The sequence below is a fragment of the Leucoraja erinacea genome, chromosome 19, assembly GCF_028641065.1.
Source record: "Leucoraja erinacea ecotype New England chromosome 19, Leri_hhj_1, whole genome shotgun sequence".
Classification (NCBI taxonomy): Eukaryota; Metazoa; Chordata; class Chondrichthyes; order Rajiformes; family Rajidae; genus Leucoraja; species Leucoraja erinaceus.
In genome coordinates, this window is record NC_073395.1 from 26994490 (window position 1) to 27017875 (window position 23386).

Sequence of the window (23386 nt, forward strand, 5' to 3'; positions counted from 1 at the left end):
TTAACCAGCGAATTTCAGGTCTGTCGGCTTCAATGGTTGAATTTGTGGACTATCGTGCTTTACTCGTTGCCCCAAAAGTCTCAATACTTTCCTGGGTTATTATCACCTTTCCCTTAAATGTCTATATTGCAAGATTTTTTAACACGTGGGACTAATTAATGTTACAAAATAAATTTACTGAACTAAATCAGAATGGCACGGTGACGCAGTGGTAGGATTGCTGCCTTGCAGCGCCAAAGATCTGGGTTTGATCCTGATTACGGGAGCTGTCTGTAAGGAATTTGTACATTCTCCCTGTAACTGAAGACAGACACAAAAAGCTGGAGTAACTCAGCGGGACAGGCAGCATCTCTGGAGAGAAGGAATGGGTGGGCCCTGTGACCGCATGGGTTTTCTCCGGGTGCTGTGGTTTCCTCCCACATTCCGAAAATGTGCAGGGTTGTAGATTAATTGGATTCTGTAAATTGTAAATTGTCCCTAGTGTGTAGGATAGTACTAGTGTACGGGGTGATCGCTGGTGATCCTGAAGACATCCTTGTCGAATATCCTCTTCACTCTTCCTGGTGCAATTATATTCTTTCTGTAATGTTTTGACCAGATTTGAACACAGTTCTCAAGAGGGAGCACAGTTTCCTTCGCTCCATAGATGCTACTGCACCGCCGAGCTTCTCCAGCATTTTTATGTACCTTCGATTTTCCAGCATCTGCAGTTCCTTCTTAAACACAGTTCTCAAGTGACTGGAAAAATAATCTAAAAAAGCAACAATCCATGCTGTCTTGGTCTGGCATGAAGTGAAACATGATATTCTACACTTCCATGACTTGTTTCTCAGTAGGCAAAACACATTTGCTTGTTAAAAAGTTTTGCGATTTAAGTGGGAACCTAACGTTGCTTTAAGGGGAACCTAACTTGAAACCTTCTTGTTGCTTTGAATCGTTGAATCACTAACTTGATTTGTTGGCTGGATAATAATTTATTGGAACTGTAATGCTGAAAATCCTTTGGTGTCTTCACAGCTTTCTGTGAGGACGGCTGCAGGAATGGAGGTACCTGCATTGCGCCCAAGGTCTGTGCTTGTCCACAAGGGTTCACTGGACAATTCTGCGAAACAGGTAAGCAAAGAGGATTCTCAGTGATATTTTCTTCATTTGCCAGTTTCTTGTGGTAATGGATAACATGCTGTTGTTCACGGATTTTGAAGTGGTTGAGGGGCCTGATGTAGGATCAATAGTCTCTGACACAGGTGGAGCAGGTGGGTATTGAGAAGAAGAGACTCAAAGTGCTCACTGCTTTCCTGGATGCTCCTCCATGTTGAGCAGTCAGTGGTCAGAGACTCCCATGAGTTGCAGAAGGCATTACAATTTTTCAAAGAATCTTTGAGAACATCTCAAAGCAATTCTTCCTTCCTTTTGGAAATCTCCTGCCCTTCATGGAGAGTCTGTTTCGGGAGTTTAGTGTCAGCCATGTGGATAATGTTGGCTGTCCACTGGTAGCTTGTAGGCATGACCGGAGACTTGATGTTTGAATCACTGGCCGGGGTGATGATGCTGATGGTGGATTCAGAGGATCAGGATTGAGCAAAGGAAGTTGGAGAATTTTATAGATATAAAACTGAGGACCAGCTGTAGGTTGTCCATGTCTCTGACGCATGCAGGAGGTGTGGATGCTTGCTGCTCTGCATACCATGATCATGGTGCTGGGTTTGATAATCCTGTCTTCAAGCAGTCTTTTCCTGTAAGTGTCAAAAGCTGTGTTGGCATGATGGCGACAACACTCGTCAATGTTGTTTGCTTTTAGTGAAAGTGCTCCAAAAATATGGAAAGTGGTCGATATGTCCTGTTTTTCATTGTACTGTCTGGAACATATGACAATAAAACACTCGTGACTCTTGTCTTGAGCGGTGATGTTGGGAGAAAGCTTTTGGAAGATCTTTGTCTGTAAGCTGTTTAGTATCTCAGTTGCTTCAGTGAAGAAATCAACTTGAGCTCAGACTCCATGTACACACATAAGCAAGTGTCAGCTATACATTCCGTCCACCTGGGGACACAATGGACATAATGTCCACCATGTGGCAAATGCAGGAACAATACAGGGAACAATACCAGCCGCTCTGCATAGTGTTTTGTGATCTATCGATTTGTTGACGCTGTTAAACAAGTAAGATAATGCAGAATCATTCACTAATTTGGCTGATCACAGAAATTCATTCCTATTCTGTGCCTGCTACGTCATGACATGCATATCGTGATCCTATCTTAAATGTCTACTGCAGACCCAATCTCAGTGCAAACTACAGAGAAACAGTTGGACTTCACCTCCAACAAGCCCTTGTTAGAGTATAACTAATCTGCAAACTGAGTGAGATTTTTTTAATCCTCCAATGCCTCTTATCCAGAAGAGCATTGTACATAGCCCTAGTCACTGATTTACAATATGCACAGGATGTTTGTGTATGTGAACATTGGGAGATTGAGCACCGTCATTCTTGATCACTTCACCAAACATTCGTGGTAAGTTGAAGATGGACACAAAAAGCTGGAGTAACTCAGCTGGTCAGACAGCATCTCTGGAGAAAAGCAATAGGTGACGTTTTGGGTAGAGACCCTTCTTTACTGCAAAGAGAGTCAAATACTTGAACACTCTTATTTCAGTTAGATATAGAAAGAGGCACTGGTGTCCTCTTCTCATCTGGATTAATGACACTGGAAATATGGCCAATCTTGTGTACTGTCTCAATGTAATCTACTATTCTTGCACTCTTGTACAAGTATGGTTGTGCCTATGTATAGTGAGATTTTTACTAAACTGTATGCAATAAAGAAGCTTCACTATGTGACAGTGGAGTACCATTGAACCATTGATTATAAAGTCATGTAACCCTGCACCAATTTATAAATTGTATTTTAGATGTTGTTAATAAAGTATTTTAGAGCTCAGTTTGCATATTAATAGTATGAACTAAAATAGAAAATGCTGTAAATCTTAGCAGTAGCAGGTTCAGTGGAAAGAGCGATAGAGTTAATGTTCCACGTCATTGATCCTTCATCAAGACTGGGTTTTAATGTATTTATTTACAAATAGTTTTTTAAGTTGAAACAGTTTCAGCACAATATTGCACGCACAACCATAACTTCACTTTAGGGACTTCTAGCAGTAAGGTAGGTTTTGAGCAAAGATTATTGGGAGCTTTCACTGTTCAAATTTAATTGAAACAGGGCCAATCCATCAAACACCTCATTACTACACTGTGATCCCTTGTGATTTAACCAGTCACGGAGGTGTACCAGTGACTGACTGGTAATAGAGTGCTGGCAGACTACAAACTGATTAAACTGCTACCTCTGACGCAAACTGAATATGATTTCTCCAAAATTTATACTGGGCTGTGACCACGTTATTGCTGCAGGACTTATTATACCACCTGCCCTCTCTCTCCACTGTCAGTTTTCCTGAGGCTGAATTTGGTTAGAGATTCTCTTTGTGAAGCCTGACATGAATACAGATTTCTACGGCCCAGATCTGCAGGGAGGTCAACAGGTTAGAGGCTTTAATTCAGTGAGGTCAGAGTAAATCCCTTTACATTATTGAGGCTTCACATCTTTGGCACTCTGCTGCTGCTGGAAATACACAACAAATGAACGACAGAAGCTGTAATGTAAACATGACTTTGGGGACCCTATGCTTAACACAGCAAAAAGCAGTTGGGAAACAGGGAAAGTGTAGTTGTGTAGCTGGATTTGGTGAGGCTTTGCTTTCTGACGGGTGCCCATTTCTGCCTTTGAGAACCTGTCAGCCTCAGTAAACATCATTCAAAATGACTTTAATAAGCAACTAAAAAGCTATTACTTTTGCTACATTTAAACCAAACCAGCTAATTTTTATTGGAAATGAGAAACACTCAGGAATCATTTTAAACTAATTATAAACCTCTACTAAGTATTTTTCAATAGACAAAGAATGGTAATAAACTCTACAGGGTTGCAAATAACGCTGAGTCTAAAGACAATTTTGAAAGATGCCTTAAGAAACAGTCATTTAGTTATTTTCCTTATTTAAAAGTGTAACTATGTCCATTATAAAATTTAATTTCAACTATATTGGGCAATATTTAAAGAGGAAAACTCTTGTTAGGCATTTGATTCAGGGTCAATTAAGAGTTCTGCAATTGATAGTTCACAGAAGAAGTGAAGACAGGGCTTCTTCTTATCGAGTCCACACGCAAGATTAGAAGTTGAACACACTTATCGGCAACTGCATGCAATGGTGTCTGTCTTGTCGCTTCTCGTGCTTCTTGTGCGTGGTGGTGGAAAGATCAGTGGAAACAGGGCTGCGACCTGAACGCACTTTCCTTGACTCCGAGACAGGGTTAATGTGGAGAGAGATTTCCGAGCTAGAACAAGTTCAGACGGATTTGAATCTTTTGCTTCACGGAAACAGGGGTTCGATCCTGACCTCAGGTGCTGACGGTCTGGAGGTTTCATATTTTTACCATGACTTTGTGGATTTCTGCTGGGTGCTCCACTTTAATCCCATGCCCCAAGGATTTACTGGTAGATTAATTGGCTAATCTAAATCATCCATTAACACAACATAGAAACATAGAAAATAGGTGCAGGAGTAGGCTATTCGGCCCTTCGAGCCTGCACCGCCATTCAATATGATCATGGCTGATCATCCAACTCAGTATCCCGTACCTGCCTCTCTCCATACCCCCATCCCTCTAGCCACAAGGGCCACATTTAACTCCCTCTTAAACACAGCTGTAAATGTAAATGAGAAAAGAACAAAAGAGTGTAGATGAGTATGTGACAAAGAATAATGAGTTGTAAGGCTACAAGAAGCAAGGAGGGATGGACAGGACTGATTGGATGGCTGTGGTGAAAGTCAACATGGACCCTATTGTCTGCGTTGCCTTCCTCTCTGTCCTAATAGGTAAACAATAAAAGCAAACAGTAAACATATGCATGATATGATTTTTCCCCCAGGTTTCCATTTACACCACCCCAACCATATAGCAAGATTATGAACCTGCCTCAAAATCATTGCCAATGACTCTCCTCATTGTCTTAGGAACGTTACAAAGAAAAAAAATCTAAGAACTCATTTGGGATGTATTTGAAATGATTAGAGGAACCTAAAATATTGTGTTATAATGATCTATGAAATGTAACATTTCAAAGCACGAGAGGAATACGTGAAGAAACATAATATTCAAGATCATTTGATGATTTAGCTGTATATTTAGAACCAAGGCCATTTTAACAATTGCAGTAGATCTACCTGAGCAGCTGTCAGCACACTAGTCAGAGATTGCATTACTGATAATGCACCTTTCTGATCTGAGGATAGGGACTTAATTCAGAAGACTTCATGCACTCAACAATTAAGCAGAAAAATGCTTATTTGTATTTAGTTGCTGCATACTCGTACCTGACATTATTTTTAGTGGCATTTCTAACATTGTTAGATTATTTATAATTCATCTAAAAGGGAAAGCAGTGGATAACAGTTGGGTTAACATGCAATGCTTTGCTCGTACTGTCATTTGCTTGTGAGTAGTTGAGCTGACTGAAGCTTTTGATGCTGTATTCCTGCTGACTCTGCATTTCCAAGGTAGCGTGACAGATGCTGCAAACCCACTCTCATTTCTGTCATTTCAGATGACCTTCAGGCAATGGGAAGGCGATTAGCATAGCTGGATTAAGGAATTCATATATTTCAAAATTATTATAAGTAATTGATACAAATACTTCTCAGTGAACGATGCTGTGTATATACAGTAGAATGCCAGCTAATTTGATCGTTCAATTTTAATTGTCTGATTGCTTGAAGCATTTTATTGTCCTATATTTTAATTTTTTTAGAGGGTTTTGAATGTTTCACAAACATGGTGAGAGCATTTGAAAACATTTTGGACCTGTTGCAATTGGCTATGCCAGTAGATGTAGTTAAGTCAGTAGTCATTCTTTTTGAAGAACCTGTTCTTGCCCTGCCTACTCCCTGTGACCTCACAGAACACTCTGTTGCTGCGCATGGTGTCTCCGTTTGAATCGGGAGAAGGCTCCCAGCCCAAAATGCCGCCTATCCATTCCGTCCACAGTTACTGCCTGATCCGCTGAATTACTCCAGCATTTTGTGTTTTGATCAAAATTTCAGCACCTGCAGTTCTTTTTGTCACCAGATCTCACTGTCTAAACAGCCCACAATGGCCACCGACCTAAACTTATTGTTGTTGATCTTCCATTGTTAAATTATACCCCACCTACAAAGCAGCACGTAAAGTAAGCAAAAACCAAAATGCTTAAAATACATAAACAATCGTTTGCTTGTGTGTCGGACGACGTGTAGCTCGCTGTTGGATTCTGTCATCGTCCATCATGTTGACAGAATTGGTCGCCTGTTGTGTAACAGAGTGCATCGTGCCATCATTTCCGGGGATCGCCACAAGGAGGCTTTTGGCATGATCCCCACATAAACAATAAAATCATTTAACTAAACGCTATTAATTATATAAAAACAGAATTGCCTAGTACTTACTTTGCATCCTTGTGGATGTTGCCCATTCTGTGTCGGATGTCTAATATTGGAATGTCGTTGGGAAATTACTAAATAGTCACATTCAAGGAAAAAAACTTGATGCCCCTTTCTTGGAAAATGGCACAAAATGCTGGAGTAACTCAGCAGGCCAGGCATTGTCTCTGGAGAAAAGGAGGTGACGTTTAGGTTGAGACGTTTCAGGGGTGAGGGAAACTAGAGGTATGAAAAGGTACAGAACTAATCACAGCCGGCATCAATTAGTCAGGAACGGTGGAGCCCACAATGGTCCATTGTTGGCTGAGGAAAGGTGATAATGAAGGGATACAAACAGTGAAACTAGCAAGACAACTAGAGTAGGGGAGGGATGGAACGAGCGGGAAAGCAAAGGCTACTTGAAATTAGAGAAATCAATATTCATACAGCTAGGTGGTAAGATGAGGGTTGGAAAATGGCAGTTTGGCATATAATGGCAGCGTTCCTTGCAAAGTCAAGCCAATTATTTGTTAGATATTGCCGTGAAGCTAACCAGAAATATTAAGCATCCAAATTGAGTGTTCTGATCAGCAAGGGACCAATAGATATTTAAATAACTCACAAAACAGGTTTTTGGTTTATTTGGTTTATTATTGTCATATATACCACGGTACAGTGAAAAGCTTTGTTTTGCATGCTTTCCTATCAGATCAGACAATACTATATATAAATACAATCAAGTTAATCTCAAGTAAAATAGGTCGAGCAAAGGGCAAGATACAGAGTGCAGAATATGGTTCTCATCATTGTAGCTCAATACCACAATAATACAATGCAACAGTAAAAAAAAAAGGAAAATGATAGCAGATTTAGATCCTATTAGAGGCATCTGCAAAAAATTTAAGCCAAAGATTGAATTTTTTTTTTTTCACAATTGATCATATACTTAGTGAAATAGTTAAGTATTAGGGCTCTTTTTTAAAAGGGGAAAGTGGTGCAGAGAGATTTTGGAATGGAATTCCAGAATTGTGGGCATTATTGCCAAGGATGGGTGAAGGAGGTTCAGAATACACAAGTGGACAGAATCTGAAAATTATCCGAAAGCTAAAGCTGGTCACAATGAATTGGGGGGATGTTAATAGAGAAGGGAAATTTTAATTGAAGATTGGTATTGGTATTGCTTTATTATTGGCAGGTACAATGAGATATTGATGATCAATATGGTCTAGAGAGCGTGAATATAAAATATGATGGGGATGATTCAGCAATTTCACAAACAGATTAGCTGAGGTAAGGGTAATAATGACATTGCACACATACAAGACTGGATTTTAATTATGGAGCAGTTAAAGAGTATGGACTGAGAATTACAGGCCTAAAGAATAGACTAATAAGTCGAAAATATTGGGGAATCAGGATTGTTTTAGAAACATAGAAACATAGAAAATAGGTGCAGGTGGAGGCCATTCGGCCCTTAGAGCCGGCATCGCCATTCATTGTGATCAATTCACAACTCTCTGGGTGAAAAAGTGTTTTCTCACCTCAGTCTTAAATGGCCTACCCTTTATTCTAAGACTGCGGCCCCTGGTTCTGGACTCACCTGACATTGGGAACATTTTTCCTGCATCTAGCTTGTCCAGTCCTTTTATAGTTTTATATGTTTCTATAAGAGCACCCCTCATCCTTCTAAACTCCAGTGAATACTAGCCTAGTCTTTCCAATCTTTCCTCATATGACAGTCCCGCCATCCCAGGGATCAATCTCGTGAACCTACGTTGCACTGCCTCAATCACAAGGATGTCCTTCCTCAAATTAGGAGACCAAAACTGTACACAATACTCCAGATGTGGTCTTACCAGAGCCCTAAACAACTGCAGAAGAACCTCTTTACTCCTATACTGAAATCCTCTTGTTATGAAGGCCAACATTCCATTAGCTTTCTTCACTGCCTGCTGTACCTGCACGCCAACTTACAGTGGCTGGCGTACAAGGACACTCAGGTCTCGCTGCACCTCCCCTTTACCTAACCTAACCCCATTGAGATAATAATCTGCCCCCTTGTTTCTGCCGCCAAAGTGGATAACCTCACATTTATCTATATTATATTGCATCTGCCACGCATCTGCCCACTCACTCAATCTGTCCGGGTCACCCTGCAACCTCCTAACATCATCTTCACAGTTCACACTGCCACCCAGCTTTGTGTCATCTGCAAACTTGCTAGTGTTGCTCCTAATTCCCTCTTCCAAATCATTAATAAATATGGTAAACAGTTGCGGCCCCAACACTGAGCCTTGCGGCACTCCGCTCGCCACTGCCTGCCATTCTGAAAAGGACCCGTTCACTCCTACTCTTTGCTTCCTGTCTGCCAACCAATTTTCTAGCCATGTCAACACCCTACCCCCAATACCATGTGCTCTAATTTTAGTCACCAGTCTCCCGTGCGGGACCTTTTCAAAGGCTTTCTGAAAGTCTAGATACACTACATCCACTGGCTCCCCTTCATCCATTTTACTTGTCACATCCTCAAAAAATTCCAGAAGATTAGACAAGCATGATTTCCCTTTCATAAATCCATGTTGACTTGGACTAATCCCTTTACTGCTATCCAAATGCCCCATTATTACCTCTTTAATAATTGACTCCAGCATCTTTCCCATCACCGAAGTCAGGCTAACTGGTCTGTAATTCCCCGTTTTCTCTCTCGTTCCTTTCTTGAAAAGTGGGATAACATTAGCTGTCCTCCAATCCACAGGAACTGATCCTGAATCTATTGAACATTGGAAAATTATCACCAATGCTTCCACAATTTCTAGAACCACCTCCCTGAGGACCCTGGGATGCAGACTATCCGGCCTAGGGGATTTATCATCCTTCAGTCCCATTAGCCTACCCAATACTATTTCTCGCCTGATGAAATTTTCTTTCAGTTCCTCTACCACTTTAGATCCTCTGTCCTCCAGTAAATCTGGGAGATTGTTTGTGTCTTCCTTAGTGAAGACTGATCCGAAGTACCTGTTCAACTCTTCTGCCATTTCCTTGTTACCCATAATAATTTCACCCGTGTCTGCCTTCAAGGGACCCACATTTGACTTTATTCTTAAACAGAGGCTGAGTGGAGATCTGATGAAAATATACAAAATGATAGGCATAATTAACCATATAACCATATAAAACAATTACAGCACGGAAACAGGCCATCTCAGCCCTACAAGTCCGTGCCGAACAATTATTTTCCCTTAGTCCCACCTGCCTGCACTCATACCATAACCCTCCATTCCCTTCTCATCCATATGCCTATCCAATTTATTTTTAAATGATACCAACAAACCTGCCTCCACCACTTCCACTGGAAGCTCATTCCACACTGCTACCACTCTCTGAGTAAAGAAGTTCCCCCTCATGTTACCCCGAAACTTCTGTCCCTTAATTCTGAAGTCATGTCCTCTTGTTTGAATCTTCCCTATTCTCAAAGGGAAAAGCTTGTCCACGTCAACTCTGTCTATCCCTCTCATCATTTTAAAGACCTCTATCAAGTCTCCCCTTAACCTTCTGCGCTCCAGAGAATAAAGACCTAACTTATTCTATAACTTATAACTATAACTTATAGCTTTTGGTATGCTAGCCTTTATACATCAGAGCATTGAGTATAGAAGCTGGGATGTAATGTTAAAATTGTACAAGGCATTGGTGAGACCAAATCTGGAGTATGGTGTACAATTTTGATCGCCCAATTATAGGAAGGATGTCAACAAAATAGAGAGAGTACAGAGGAGATTTACTAGAATGTTGCCTGGGTTTCAACAACTAAGTTACAGAAATAGGTTGAATAAGTTAGGTCTTTATTCTCTGGAGCGCAGAAGGTTAAGGGGGGACCTGATAGAGGTCTTTAAAATGATGAGAGGGATAGACAGAGTTGATGTGGACAAGCTTTTCCCTTTGAGAATAGGGAAGATTCAAACAAGAGGACATGACTTCAGAATTAAGGGACAGAAGTTTAGGGGTAATATGAGGGGGAACTTCTTTACTCAGAGAGTGGTAGCGGTGTGGAATGAGCTTCCAGTGGAAGTGGTGGAGGCAGGTTCATTGGTATCATTTAAAAATAAATTGGATAGGCATATGGATGAGAAGGGAATGGAGGGTTATGGTATGAGTGCAGGCAGGTGGGACTAAGGGGAAAAACATTTGTTCGGCACGGACTTGTAGGGCTGAGATGGCCTGTTTCCGTGCTGTAATTGTTATATGGTTATATGGTTATTCAACCTTTCTCTATAACTTAGTTGTTGAAACCCAGGCAACATTCTAGTAAATCTCCTCTGTACTCTCTCTATTTTGTTGACATCCTTCCTATAATTGGGCGACCAAAATTGTACACCATACTCCAGATTTGGTCTCACCAATGCCTTGTACAATTTTAACATTACATCCCAGCTTCTATACTCAATGCTCTGATTTATAAAGGCTAGCGTACCAAAAGCTTTCTTTACCACCCTATCTATATGAGATTCCACCTTCAAGGAACTATGCACGGTTATTCCCAGATCCCTCTGTTCAACTACATTCTTCAATTCCCTACCATTTACCATGTACGTCCTATTTTGATTTGTCCTGCCAAGGTGTAGCACCTCACATTTATCAGCATTAAACTCCACCTGCCATCTTTCAGCCCATTCTTCCAAACGGCCTAAATCACTCGGTAGACTTTGGAAATCCTCTTCATTATCCACAACACCCCCTATCTTGGTATCATCTGCATACTTACTAATCCAATTTACCACACCTTCATACAGATCATTGATGTACATGACAAACAACAAAGGACCCAACGCAGATCCCTGAGGCACCCCACTAGTCACCTGCCTCCAACCCGACAAACAGCCATCCACCATTACCCTCTGGTAATTAGGGCAGTCAGAGTCTATTTCCCAGGGCAGAAATATTAAATGCTAGAGGGCATAGCTTTAATGTTAATGGGGCAAAGTTTAAAGGAGGTGTTTAAAATTTCAAGTTATTTTACACAGAAGGTGGTGAGTGCCTGGAATGGGCTGCCGGGGGTGATGGTGGAGGTAGGTATGATAGTGGCATTTAAGAGGCTTTTGGATAGCATGTGGGTATGTATGGAGTGGAGGGATATGGATAATGTACAGGCAGATAAACTTATTAATTCATTCATTCATAAGAGTTGGTCTTGGCATCGTGTTCAGTACAGACCTTGTGGGCTGAAAGGCCCGTTCCTGTGCTATATTGTTCTATATTCTATATTCTAATTTATAAAGAACATTGAAAAGTGTAACTGCCATGCATCAGAGCAGGATGGTGAAAAGGGTCTGACATTACACCAATTACAGCATTTATATCCTATTCTCTATATATTTGATGGCCTGATTATTGCTTGATAGAAGGAAATTGTTATCTTGGAATCTGTGTTAGTGGCAGATAGGGAATGGACATCCAGAGTTGGATTAATATTTAGCGATATTTCTTTAAGCTTGATAAATACTCACACGTGAACATTGTGACACCAGAAACTAATATGTCCGGCTTAATTGCTCATGATCTTACTTTATATTTGTCTCACTTTAAGTGCCATTTATTCAACTAAGGATCATAGAGAAATAATTCCTTGAGTTGTTCTGCCAAAGTCCAATTTAATCGTAAGAAGAGTTTACTGGAGTGGCTTGGAGAAGGCAGGTCAGACCAGGGCTTGACGATAAATCAGGAGAAGCATGGCAAGGGCCAGAACTTGTAGTTTCCATACTATCAAGCAGAAGTGTGCTGCACGGGTGGGCTTTAGGTGGCATCGTGGCTATGGATTGTGCAGCTGTCTCAGAACTGACCTGGTTTAAATTCTGATGTATTCAAGAGAGAATTAGATACAGCTCGGGGCTAACGGAATCAAGGGATATGGGGAGAAAGCAGGAACGGGGTACTGATTTTGGATGATCAGCCACGATCATATTGAATGGCAAAGGGCCAAATGGCCTACTCCTGCACCTATTTTCTATGTGTCTGACCTTGGGTGCTGCCTACGTGAAGATAGTGCATGTGTTCCTGTGACCATTTAGTTTGTTGATTAATCAGCTGTTATAAATTGTTTCTAGTGGAGATGGCTAGTGGGAGAAGGAGGCAAATGTTAACAGTGTGAAATAAATTAAATGCGGGGGGATTGATGAGATAAGTCTGAGAGTTGGGGTAGATTAGAAGGGCCTAACATTTACCTTGGTAAGCCAATAATATTAAGAAGGATAAGCCTGGACCTCTTGTGTTGGAAGTGGCTATTGGGGGTCATCAAGGCAAAGGGTATCTTCAAGATGAGGGTGGCCATGAATATCAAAGAGTTTATTTGGAAGGAAAGGTTAGATAACAATAGTTTGATCAAAAGAGGGATAAGTTAACTGATAATTTGAAGAGAAAATGCTTTTATTGAAGTTCTTTAAATTTCCAAAGTTTATTTTCTGCTGAGACTGGTGCGATGGATTTTCGTTGATTAGAATTATAGCAGAGAATGGAACTATTATAAGTTTACGCCCCATAAACTGTGACAGTTTTATAGTTCCAGTGGATGTTTTAAATTGAACTGTCGCTCTTTTTCCTTTTCAAATTCTCCTCACTGGCAAACCACGATGCATTCAATTTTGTTCATGTGACAAGCCAAAGTCTTACAGCTCAGTCATACTGTCTTCACAATGCAAAACGATGCATGGTACACACGAGCGCCTGGCTGCAGCATAATTTTAAGCCACATTGTATATTGCCGTGTATTGTCAAGCATTCCCAAACAGCCCCTCATGTAATTTGAGTCCTAGAGAGAAGCTGTGCTTAAATAGAAAATGGAAGAGGCGGAACAGATTGCTAGAATAAAGATAACGTGTAACAAAAATGGGTAGTGGATGAATTAGTTGAAACTGGAGTGTACAGTTGCCATCCATCTCTGCTGCCACTTTTGCAAAAACAACACTTTTCTTAGATTCCAGCATTATCTGGGAACATGGTGGATTTGGTTATTAATTGTGTATGGTGTATAAATCTTTGTGTAATCAAAAATCCAATCAAAATAATTATGTGTCCATGACTATTGATTGATTTCTTCATCATTTATTTCTATCAATAATATAATGAATATTCCTTTGGAGTATCATTCCTTTAGGATTACAATTTATTTTGGGTGGGTGTTAAAAAAATTGACACTTTAAAATAAATGTTCCCTCTTTCTCCCAATTCAATATGCCTTTCCTTGTTTTTAAATGGCAATCGGCTCCTTTCGTTTACATATTAGTCCTTCAATTCCTCTTTTTTGCCTTTTATTTTGCCCTTTGTCTCATTTGTGAGGAGACTCTGCTTGAATCAGAAGGAAAGAGCATGCCCAGCCTCCAATAAACAGGCAAGAGATGTACTCACCTTCTAACATCTATTTCAGTGGAAATGTTCGTGGCACTCACTCTTTCACGATCAGCTTGCAACTTTTGCAACTTTCTAAGCAATACGCGAGCTGCAGGATTTAGGAGCAAGTTTAACTAACAGCAGAGTTTTATTAATTAATGATCCACAAGTTAAAGTTCTAAATTAGGGCAAGGCCAATTTTGATGGTATTAGACAGGAACTAGCAAAAGTTGATTGGACTAGTTATCGGAAGGAACTGCAGATGCTGGTTTAAACCGAAGATAGACACAAAATGCTGGAGTAGCTCATCTCCAAGCAGCATCTCTGGATAGAAGGAATGGGTGATGTTTTGGGTCGAGACCCTTCTTCAGATTGAGTCTAAGTTGTTTGTGGGCAAGGGGATGGCACAGAAAGTGGCACAGAAAGTGGGATGCTATTAAAAGTGTGATAAAGACGTATGCATTTCCCTGTTAGAGCGAAGAACAGGACCCAGATAGGAGTAGGGAACCTTGGAGGGCAATTGAAATTGTGGTTCAGAATAGGAAAAGAAGGAGGCGTGGGTTAGGTATGGGCAGCAAGGATCAAGTGTATCCCTGAAGTAGTGTAGGGAATTGAGGAGAGTACATAGGAAGGAACGTGGGAGTGGAATTTTTTTTATATTGAGATTGCTCTATTCTCCTGATTAAGGAGAATCCAAAGAGAATTCATAAGTACATTAACGGAAAGAGGGTAACTAGAGAGAGATAGGGCTCCTCTGAAACCAAAGTGGCCATCTATATTGGAGCTGCAGGCGATGGGCAGGATCCTCAATAAATATTTCTTGTCTGTTTTACTGTGGAGACAAACATGGAAATTAGGAAAATTGGTATATGAAACGAAGCCAATTAGCCTACAAACTTGGAGTGTGGGAGGAAACCAAAGAACTCGGAGAGAAAACCCAGGCAGGTCATGGGGAGAACGTATAAACTCCGTTCTGAGCATGAACCCATAGTCAGGATCGAACCCGGGTCTCTGGCACTGTAAGGCAGCAACTCTACCACTGTGCCGCTCAAATCTCCAACATAGATAGCATCTGAGATCAGGATCAAACCCAGGTCCCTGGAGCTGTGTGACATCAACACTAACTGCTGAATGACCATGCTGGGCATTCAGGTCACAGTGACATGAATTCCTGCTCCGAAGTGTTGAAATGGTTTATTGCAGTCTGTTATTCAGGAATCTTGCCGCAGAGCCTTTGTTACTGTTCAACACATCCAGCACACCTTCAATAGACACAAAATGCTGGAGTAACTCAGAAGGGTTTGAAGAAGGGTCTCGACCCGAAACACCACCCATCCCTTCTCTCCAGAGATGGTGAATGTCCCACTGCGTTACTCCAGCATTTATGTCTATCTTCGGTTTAAACCAGCATCTGTAGTTCCTTCCTACATGTCACACCATCAAAATGGAATTAGCCACTAAATATTTTGCAAACTTGCAAATTTAGATAGAGAGCTTTCTACTAGAACCAGAGGACATAGGTGTTGGGTGAAGGGGGAGAGATTTAATAGCAACCTATGGGGTATCCTTTTACACAAAGGGTGGCGGGTGTATGGAACAAGGTGTCAGAGGAGGTAGTTGAGGCATGGACTGTCACAACATTTAAGAAACATTTAGTCAGGTAAATGGATAGGCTAGGTTTAGAGGGTTATGGCCCATAAACAGGCAGATGGGACTAGTGTAGATAGGACATGTTGGTCGGCATGGGCAAGTTGGGCCAGTTTCTATGCTGTACGACTCTATGACTTCATAACTTGTTTGAAATCTGCAACTTAACTAACTTCTGCCAGACCATAACTCAACCAAACCACAACTTTGGAATCAGCAAACATTTATTGCATGGTTTTAGAAATTGATATATCATACCTTGCTTTAACATTATTAGTTGTTGTAAAATCACACTACAATGATATTACTGATGGAAACATATGTTTCATAACTTCAGAACTGGTGCTTTCTTCACACGCAACTTGAATCCAATGCTTCAATCGAAATTCTCATTTATCAAAATCAGATTTGAAACTGGGATCCAATATGATGCCTACGCTTTGATCCATGTTCAACATGATATTCTAATGACATTTCTGAACTACAAGCAATCTTTGCAGTTCCTCAGAGACACCTTTTAATAAAGTGCACTTGAAACTTTGCACAAAATGTGAGAAACTGCAGCATATAATTAAATGAAAAGTCCCCAGTGCGAAATTATCTGCAGATCAATGAACATTCTTTTCCTTAACTGAAAAACTTAAAATCAAAAAGTATATTGCGGTTCTAAATATTTATAATGTGTCCTTTTGCAAAGGGACCCTTTGTAATCCATCTGGGCTCCATTGTAAATATCCTTTGAACTACCTTTTTGATTCTTGCGTGATTTGTTAAGATGGTAATCGCAATCTAGCTTTATTAGCACATGATGCTTCTTAAAAATGGGATATTACCGAACAATTGATTCAGATGTCCTGGTTGGAGCTAGAGTATATCATTCAGGCACTATAAACCAATAACAAACCTACAGATTTATCAATACACTTTCATAATCAATTTTAAGATTACTTTTTCTGAAATGCCAGAAAGCAAAAGCTCAGTAAATTTTGTTTCCCTATTATCCAATGAGTAAATTTTAGTTTCAGCAGCAGATGACAAATCTCCAGGGCATCGTCGATCGACTCTGGAATTGTACCTTTTTGCTTATCTTACGTGATGAAACGTCCATAGCAGAACATTTTTTCTAACAACTTGACTTGCACTTGAACTGGATTGTAATTGCATGAATTGTCTTCATGGTTAAATGGAGGTTCTGCTGGTGAAGTCGAGTTTATTGTTGTATGCACAATACCTTGAGGTACAGGGACAATAAAAAGCTTGTTTGAAGCAGCATTACAGGCACGTAGATTCAAATAACTCGCAGAACATAAAATCATACACAAATTATACATGACAATGAAAAGCTATTAGTACAAAAACACAATTAGAAATAAGTCCATAATACTGTGAGAAATGGTCTAAAGTACTCTGTTACCGATGTAGCATTATGGTTATGCAGGTCAGTTGTAGAACCCGATGATTAAGAAACATTTAGACAGGTACATAGATATGATAGGTTTAGAGGTATATGGGCCAAGCACTGGCAGGTGGTACTAGTGTAGATGGACATGTTGGTCGGCATAGGCTGAAGACATTGTTTCCACGCTGTATGGCTCTATGACTATGAATCTATAAAAAGGGGACAGGAGATAGCTCTGGCATATAATATTAATGATAATCCAAAGACATTTGATAAATACATTAAAGGGAAAAAGAGTGACGAGAGAGAGAATGGAACCCTTCGGAAATTAAAGCAAACTCTGTGTGGAGTCACAGGAGATGGGCAAGGTCCTTTATGAGTATTTCTCCTTTGTTTTTACCATGGAGATAGACGTGAGGAATGGGGAACTTGGGGCAGTCAATGCAAATCACTTGGGGGCAGACAGTATTACGTTTGAGGAGGTGCTGAATGTCCTAACGTGTATGAAGAGAGACAAATCTCCTGGGCCTGACCAGATATATCCGAGGACTTTGTGGGAAGCTAGAGGAAATTGCAGTTGCCCTGGCTGAGATTTGTGATCCATCATTAAATACGGGTGAGGTGCCAGAAGACTGGAAGGTGGCAAATGTTGTGCCTCTATTTAAGAAGAGTTCCAAGATAAAGCCTGGGAAATACAGTCCATTGAGTATAACATCTGCTAGCAGAAAGTTACTAGCAAATATTCTGAAGTATAAGAAATATGCAGTATGCATTTAGATGGACAGGGGCTGATTAGGGATAGTCAGCATTGTTTTGTATGTGGGAGATCATGTCTCACAAATCCTATTGGGTTTTTTGAAGATGAGACCAAAAAGGGTTTATGAGAACAGAGCTGTAGATATTATACATATGGATTTCAGCATGGCATTTGACAAGGATCCACATGGCAGGTTGGTCTGGAAGGTTAGATCACATGGGATCCAAGGAGAGATAGCTGAATGGATGGAAAATTGGCTTCATGGAAGTAAACAGCGGGCGATGGTGGAAGGTTGTTTTTCGAACTGGTGGCCTGTGATGAGTGATGTGCCTCAGGGTTCAGTGCTGGGCCCTGGATGCTGTTTGTCATTGGTATCAATGATTTGGATGAGAACATACAAGGCATGATTAGTAAGCTTGCGGATGACACTAAAGTGGTATTTGTAGATTGTAAAAAATTGCAGCAGGATCTTGATTGGTTGAGCAGGTGGGCTGCGGAATGGTTAATGGAATAACCATTACAGTACAGTATGTGTGAGGTGTTGCAGTTTGGGAAGTCGAAGCAAGGCTGGGCCTACACAATGTATGGTAGGTCTCTTGGGGATATTATTGAGTCAAGGGATCTTGGAATGCAGGTACATAGTTCCTTGAAAGTGTCATCACAAGTAGAACTTATTTCCACATACCTCAACTCCATCCTATCCCCCCCGGTTAAATCCATCCCTACCTATGTTCAAGACACTTCACACGCTCTTCGTCGACTCCAGGACTTCCGTTTTCTAGGCCCCCATCCCCTCATCTTCACCATGGATGTCCAGTCACTCTACACCTCCATCCCCCACCAGGAGGGTCTCAAAGCCCTCCGTTTCTTCCTCGACCGGAGAACCAACCAATCCCCGTCTACTGATACTCTCCTCCGCCTTGCGGAGCTGGTCCTTACCCTTAATAACTTTTTGTTTGACTCCTACCATTTCCTCCAAATACAAGGCATAGCAATGGGCATGGGCGCCAGCTATGCCTGCCTCTTTGTAGGGTACGTCGAACAATCCTTGTACTGTGGCCCTATCCCCGAACTCTACCTCCGCTACATCGCCGACTGCATTGGTGCTACCTCCTGCACCCACACACAACTCACTGACTTCATCCATTTCACCACTAACTTCCACTCGGCACTCAAATACACCTGGATCATTTCCGACATTTCCCTACCATTTCTTGACCTCACTATCTCCATCTTAGGTGATAGACTACTGATCGACATCCACTATAAACCCACTGACTCCCATGACTATCTGGACTACACTTCTTCCCACCCTGCTTCCTGTAAGGACTCTATCCCCTACTCCCAATTCCTCCATCTACTCCGCATCTGCACCCAGGATGAGGTGTTCCACACCAGGGCATCGGAGATGTCCTCATTCTTCAGGAACGGGGGTTCCCCTCTTCTACCATCAATGAGGCTCTCACCAGGGTCTCTTCTATACCCCGTGACTCGGCTCTCACTCGCCATCTCCCCACTCGTAACAAGGGCAGAGTCCCCCTTGTCCTCACCTTCCACCTTACCAGCCGTCACATACAACAAATAATCCTCCGACATTTTCGCCACCTCCACCGTGATCCCACCACTTGCCAAATCTTCCCATCTCCTCCCCTGTCTGCTTTCCGCAGAGACCGCTCCCTCCGTAACTCCCTGGTGAATTTGTCCCTTCCCACCCAAACCAACCCCTCTCGGGCACTTTCCCTTGCAACTGCAAGAAATGCTACACTTGTCATTTCACCTCCCCCTTGACTCCATTCAAACACCCAAGCAGTCTTTCCAGGTGTGGCAGAGGTTCACCTGCACCTCCTCCAACCTCATCTATTGCATCCGCTGCTCTAGATGTCAACTGCTCTACATCGGTGAGACCAAGCGTAGCCTTGGCGATCGCTTTGCCGAACACCTCCACTCGGTTCCCAATAACCAACCTGATCTCCCAGTGGCTCAGCACTTCACCTCCCCCTCCCATTCCGAATCCGATCTTTCTGTCCTGGGCCTCCTCCATGGCCAGAGTGAGTCCCACTGCAAATTGGAGGAGCAGCACCTCATATTTTGCTTGGCAGTTTACACCCCAGCGGTATGAACATTGACTTCTCTAATTTCAGGTAGTCCTTACTTTCTCCTCCCCTTCTCAGCTCTCCCTCAGCCCTCTGGCTCCACCTCTTCCTTTCTTCCTCCCGCCTCCCCCACCCTCACATCAGCCTGAAGTAGGGTTTTGACCCGAAACGTTGCCTATTTCCTTCGCTCCATAGATGCTGCCTCACCCGCTGAATTTCTCCAGCATTTTTGTGTACCTTTACATTTAGATAGTGTGGTCAAGAAGGTTTGCGCCACATTGGCCTTCAGACAGATTATTGAGTATAGAGGTCGTGTAACAGTTGTACAAGACATTAGTGAGGCCACATTTAAAGTATTGTGTTCAGTTTTGGTCACCCTTTTATAGGAAAGATGTTGTTAAACTAGAAAGGGTTGCTAGAAAACAGGGTTGCTAAACACGTCAACTACCCCTCCCATTATCACACCGACCTTTCTGTCCTGGGCCTCCTCCATTGTCAGAGTGAGACCCAGCACATATTGGAGGAACAGCACCTCATATTTCGCTTGGGCAGCTTACAACCCAGCGGTATGAATATTGACCTCTAAGCTTCAAGTAACTCTTGGTTTCCCTCTCTCTCCATTCATCCCCCTTCTCCGACCAGTAACTGTCCCTGATTACATTTTATCTCTGTTTACTTTATTGTTAGCTTCTCTTAGCTAACAATGATCTAGTCTACATTTTCCTTGATCTCCAACCCCGTTGATGTCTCGTCCTCACACCTTACACTTCCTTATCTCTGTATCTCCCCCTCCCATGACTCTCAGTCTGAAGGATGGTCTCGACCCAAAACATCACCTATTCCTTTTCTTCAGAGATGCTCTCTGACATGCTGAGTAGCTCCAGCTTTTTGGGTCTATTATAGCAAGGGCAAGCTGTTTGGAAAAGCGAAAGGAATTTCAAACATCAGCCTACCCAATTTATCCAACGTTGCTTCTGAAATGGCAAGAGCATACCTTATTATGAATAAGTTTAAAAGGCATATATATTCAGTCAGCATCACTAACACATAAAGCATACTACTTTGGTTTGAGAGTTCAGAACTTTTTGAGTCAGGTTAATTACATTCAATAACAGCGGAGACTCTGTAGCTCGATGGAGAATTTCTCTTCATAGACTTGGTAAGAAAATGCTGAATGGGTACAAAAGATGCTGCTCTTGAAATAAACCACAACTTGATACAACTACACTTAAAAAAACAGCTCAAAATATTGGCAGGGCAGAAGTTTTGTTTGACTGCATATCACTGAATAAAAAAACAGATGGAAAAAATACATTTAATCTGGAGGGAATAGAGAAGCATCTAAATAATATTATTTGCATTTTTTAAATTGTAAATTCATTGGATTTGTGAATGATCTGGAGAACGGATAAATGAAATTACTTCTTTCTGCTGTTGGTTGAAGTTTATGGTTGGACAAGATATGTGACCATATATTTAATGGTCTTTTCTCCCCGCAAGTTAATGCAGCTTCGTCGCAAGATTATTTTCTTTCTGTCACCAAATCTATTTCAATGGAAACCGATTTCACATTCCAGATACACAGGGAAGGACATGAGAAAGGACCATTGAATGGTCTTAACTAAGCTGACAAACCTCAGGTCCACTTACTATAACAGGGATTTTGAATGAGTCAAAGCAGTCAAGTCAAGTGTCAAGAGTATTGCATTGCCACATGTACCAACAACAGAACAATGAATTTTTTACTTGCAGCAGCTTAACAGTCCTGTAAAAACAATGCATAGAACAGAGTTAAATGTAGCTCTGTGGGCTAACGGAATCAAAGGATATGGGGAGAAAGCAGGAACGGGACACTGATTTTGGATGATCAGTTATGATCAGATTGAATGGCGGTGCTGGCTCAAAGGGTTGAATGGCCTACTTCTGCACCTATTTTCTATTTTCTATGTTTCTACACAGAATATAGAACATAATATTGTACAGCACAGGAACAGGTCCTTTGGCCCACATTGTCTGTACCGAACATGATGCCAAAGCAGACACTTATCTGCCTGTTCATAACCAATTCCTTGCATATCCATGTGCCTTTTCAAAAGCCTCGTAAATATCATTATTATATCTTCTTCCACCACCACCTCTGGCAGTGCATTCCAGGCACCACCCACCCACTATGTAAAAAACTAGCCACGCACATCTCCTTTAAACTTCGTCACTCACACTTTAAAGTCAAGCCCTCTAATATTTGACATTTCCATCCTGAGAAACAGGTTCTGAATGTCTACCTGCGTCTATAACTCTCATCATTTTATCTGTTTCAATCAACCTCCGACATTCCAGAGAAAACAATCCGAGTCTACCCAACCTTTACTTGTATCTAATCCAGGCATCAACTAGATAATACGTATATAATAATGAACAATTTAATAAATTAGCTAGAGTTATGCTAGGTAGTCATAATAGTGCAAAAGGTGGGGTCCATAGTGCGATCATAGACACTGTCCATAAAATGTCATAGTTGCTGAGGTTTGTGTTGTGCGGTGTTCAAGAGCATAATGATTGCTGGGAAGAAGTTATACTTGAATTTGTCATCATGGTTTTCTGGCTCCTGTACATTTCCGAAGGTTGTAACAAAATGAGAGCATGGCCAGGGAGGGAGTCGTGGGGCATTGATGATATTGTCTGCCTTTTTGAGGCACCATTGCCAATAGTTCACTTTGAAGGTGCGGAGGTCAGTGCATGTGATGATCGGGCAGTTGTCTACCACACTCTGTGATCTCCTTCGGTCTTGGGTCCCATCACAGCCTTGCTGCCAAAGCAGGCCTTGATGCAACCATTCAGTGTGCTCTCTACCTGCACAAGTCCAGCAGTGTATTCATGACATACCAACTCTTCTCAATCATCTAAGGATGTTGAAGCATTGATGAGCTTTCTTTGTGATTGCAACAATTTGCTCTCCCTGTAGCTTAGACCCCCTAATCGAGGCATTTGCAACCTTTCCAAAGCTCCCACATCCTTCCTGTAATGGAGTTCACATTTTCAAGTTCAAGTTCACATTTATTGTCACGTGCACCGATTAAGGTCCAGTGATATTTGAGTTACCATACAGCCATACAAGTAAAAAGAACACAATACAGATAGAGTTTTACATAAACATCCATCACAGTGGAATTTGCATTCCTCACTGTGATGGAGGGCGATAAAGTTCAGTCAATCTTCCTCCATTTGTTCACCCGTGGTCGTGGCCTTGAACCCTCCGCAGTCGCCGCTACGGATGGCCCATTGTACAAGCCCTCTCGTTGTGATGATCGAAACTCCGACGTCGGGACGGATCAGAACAGACTCCGCGGCTTGAAGTTCCCGAATCGGCCACTTCTTACCGGAGACCACAACTTCACGATGTTAAAGACCACGGGCCAGCAGTCGTAGCTCTACTTCTGGCAATCCCCGGCAAGGGATCCCGCGATGGCAAGTCCATGCCACGCCCACGGCTAGAAGCTCTGAAGACCGCTGCAGTAAACAGGCCCCCGTGGTCAGAGCTCCAACACTGGAGACCCTCGGCAAAGGATTCCAGGATCCGCAATGGTAAGTCTGCTGCTCCT

General features: G+C 41.8%; 1 protein-coding gene across 1 annotated transcript in view; it reads left to right on the plus strand.

Annotated features, from left to right (window-relative positions):
• Positions 1-23386, plus strand: part of LOC129706413 (protein kinase C-binding protein NELL2-like) — a 229900-nt gene that overhangs the window by 157490 nt on the left and 49024 nt on the right. Inside the window, exon 15 of the mRNA XM_055650706.1 lies at positions 1018-1113. Within this exon, the coding sequence (XP_055506681.1) occupies positions 1018-1113 (96 nt within the window). The remainder of the gene's footprint in view (positions 1-1017; positions 1114-23386) is intronic.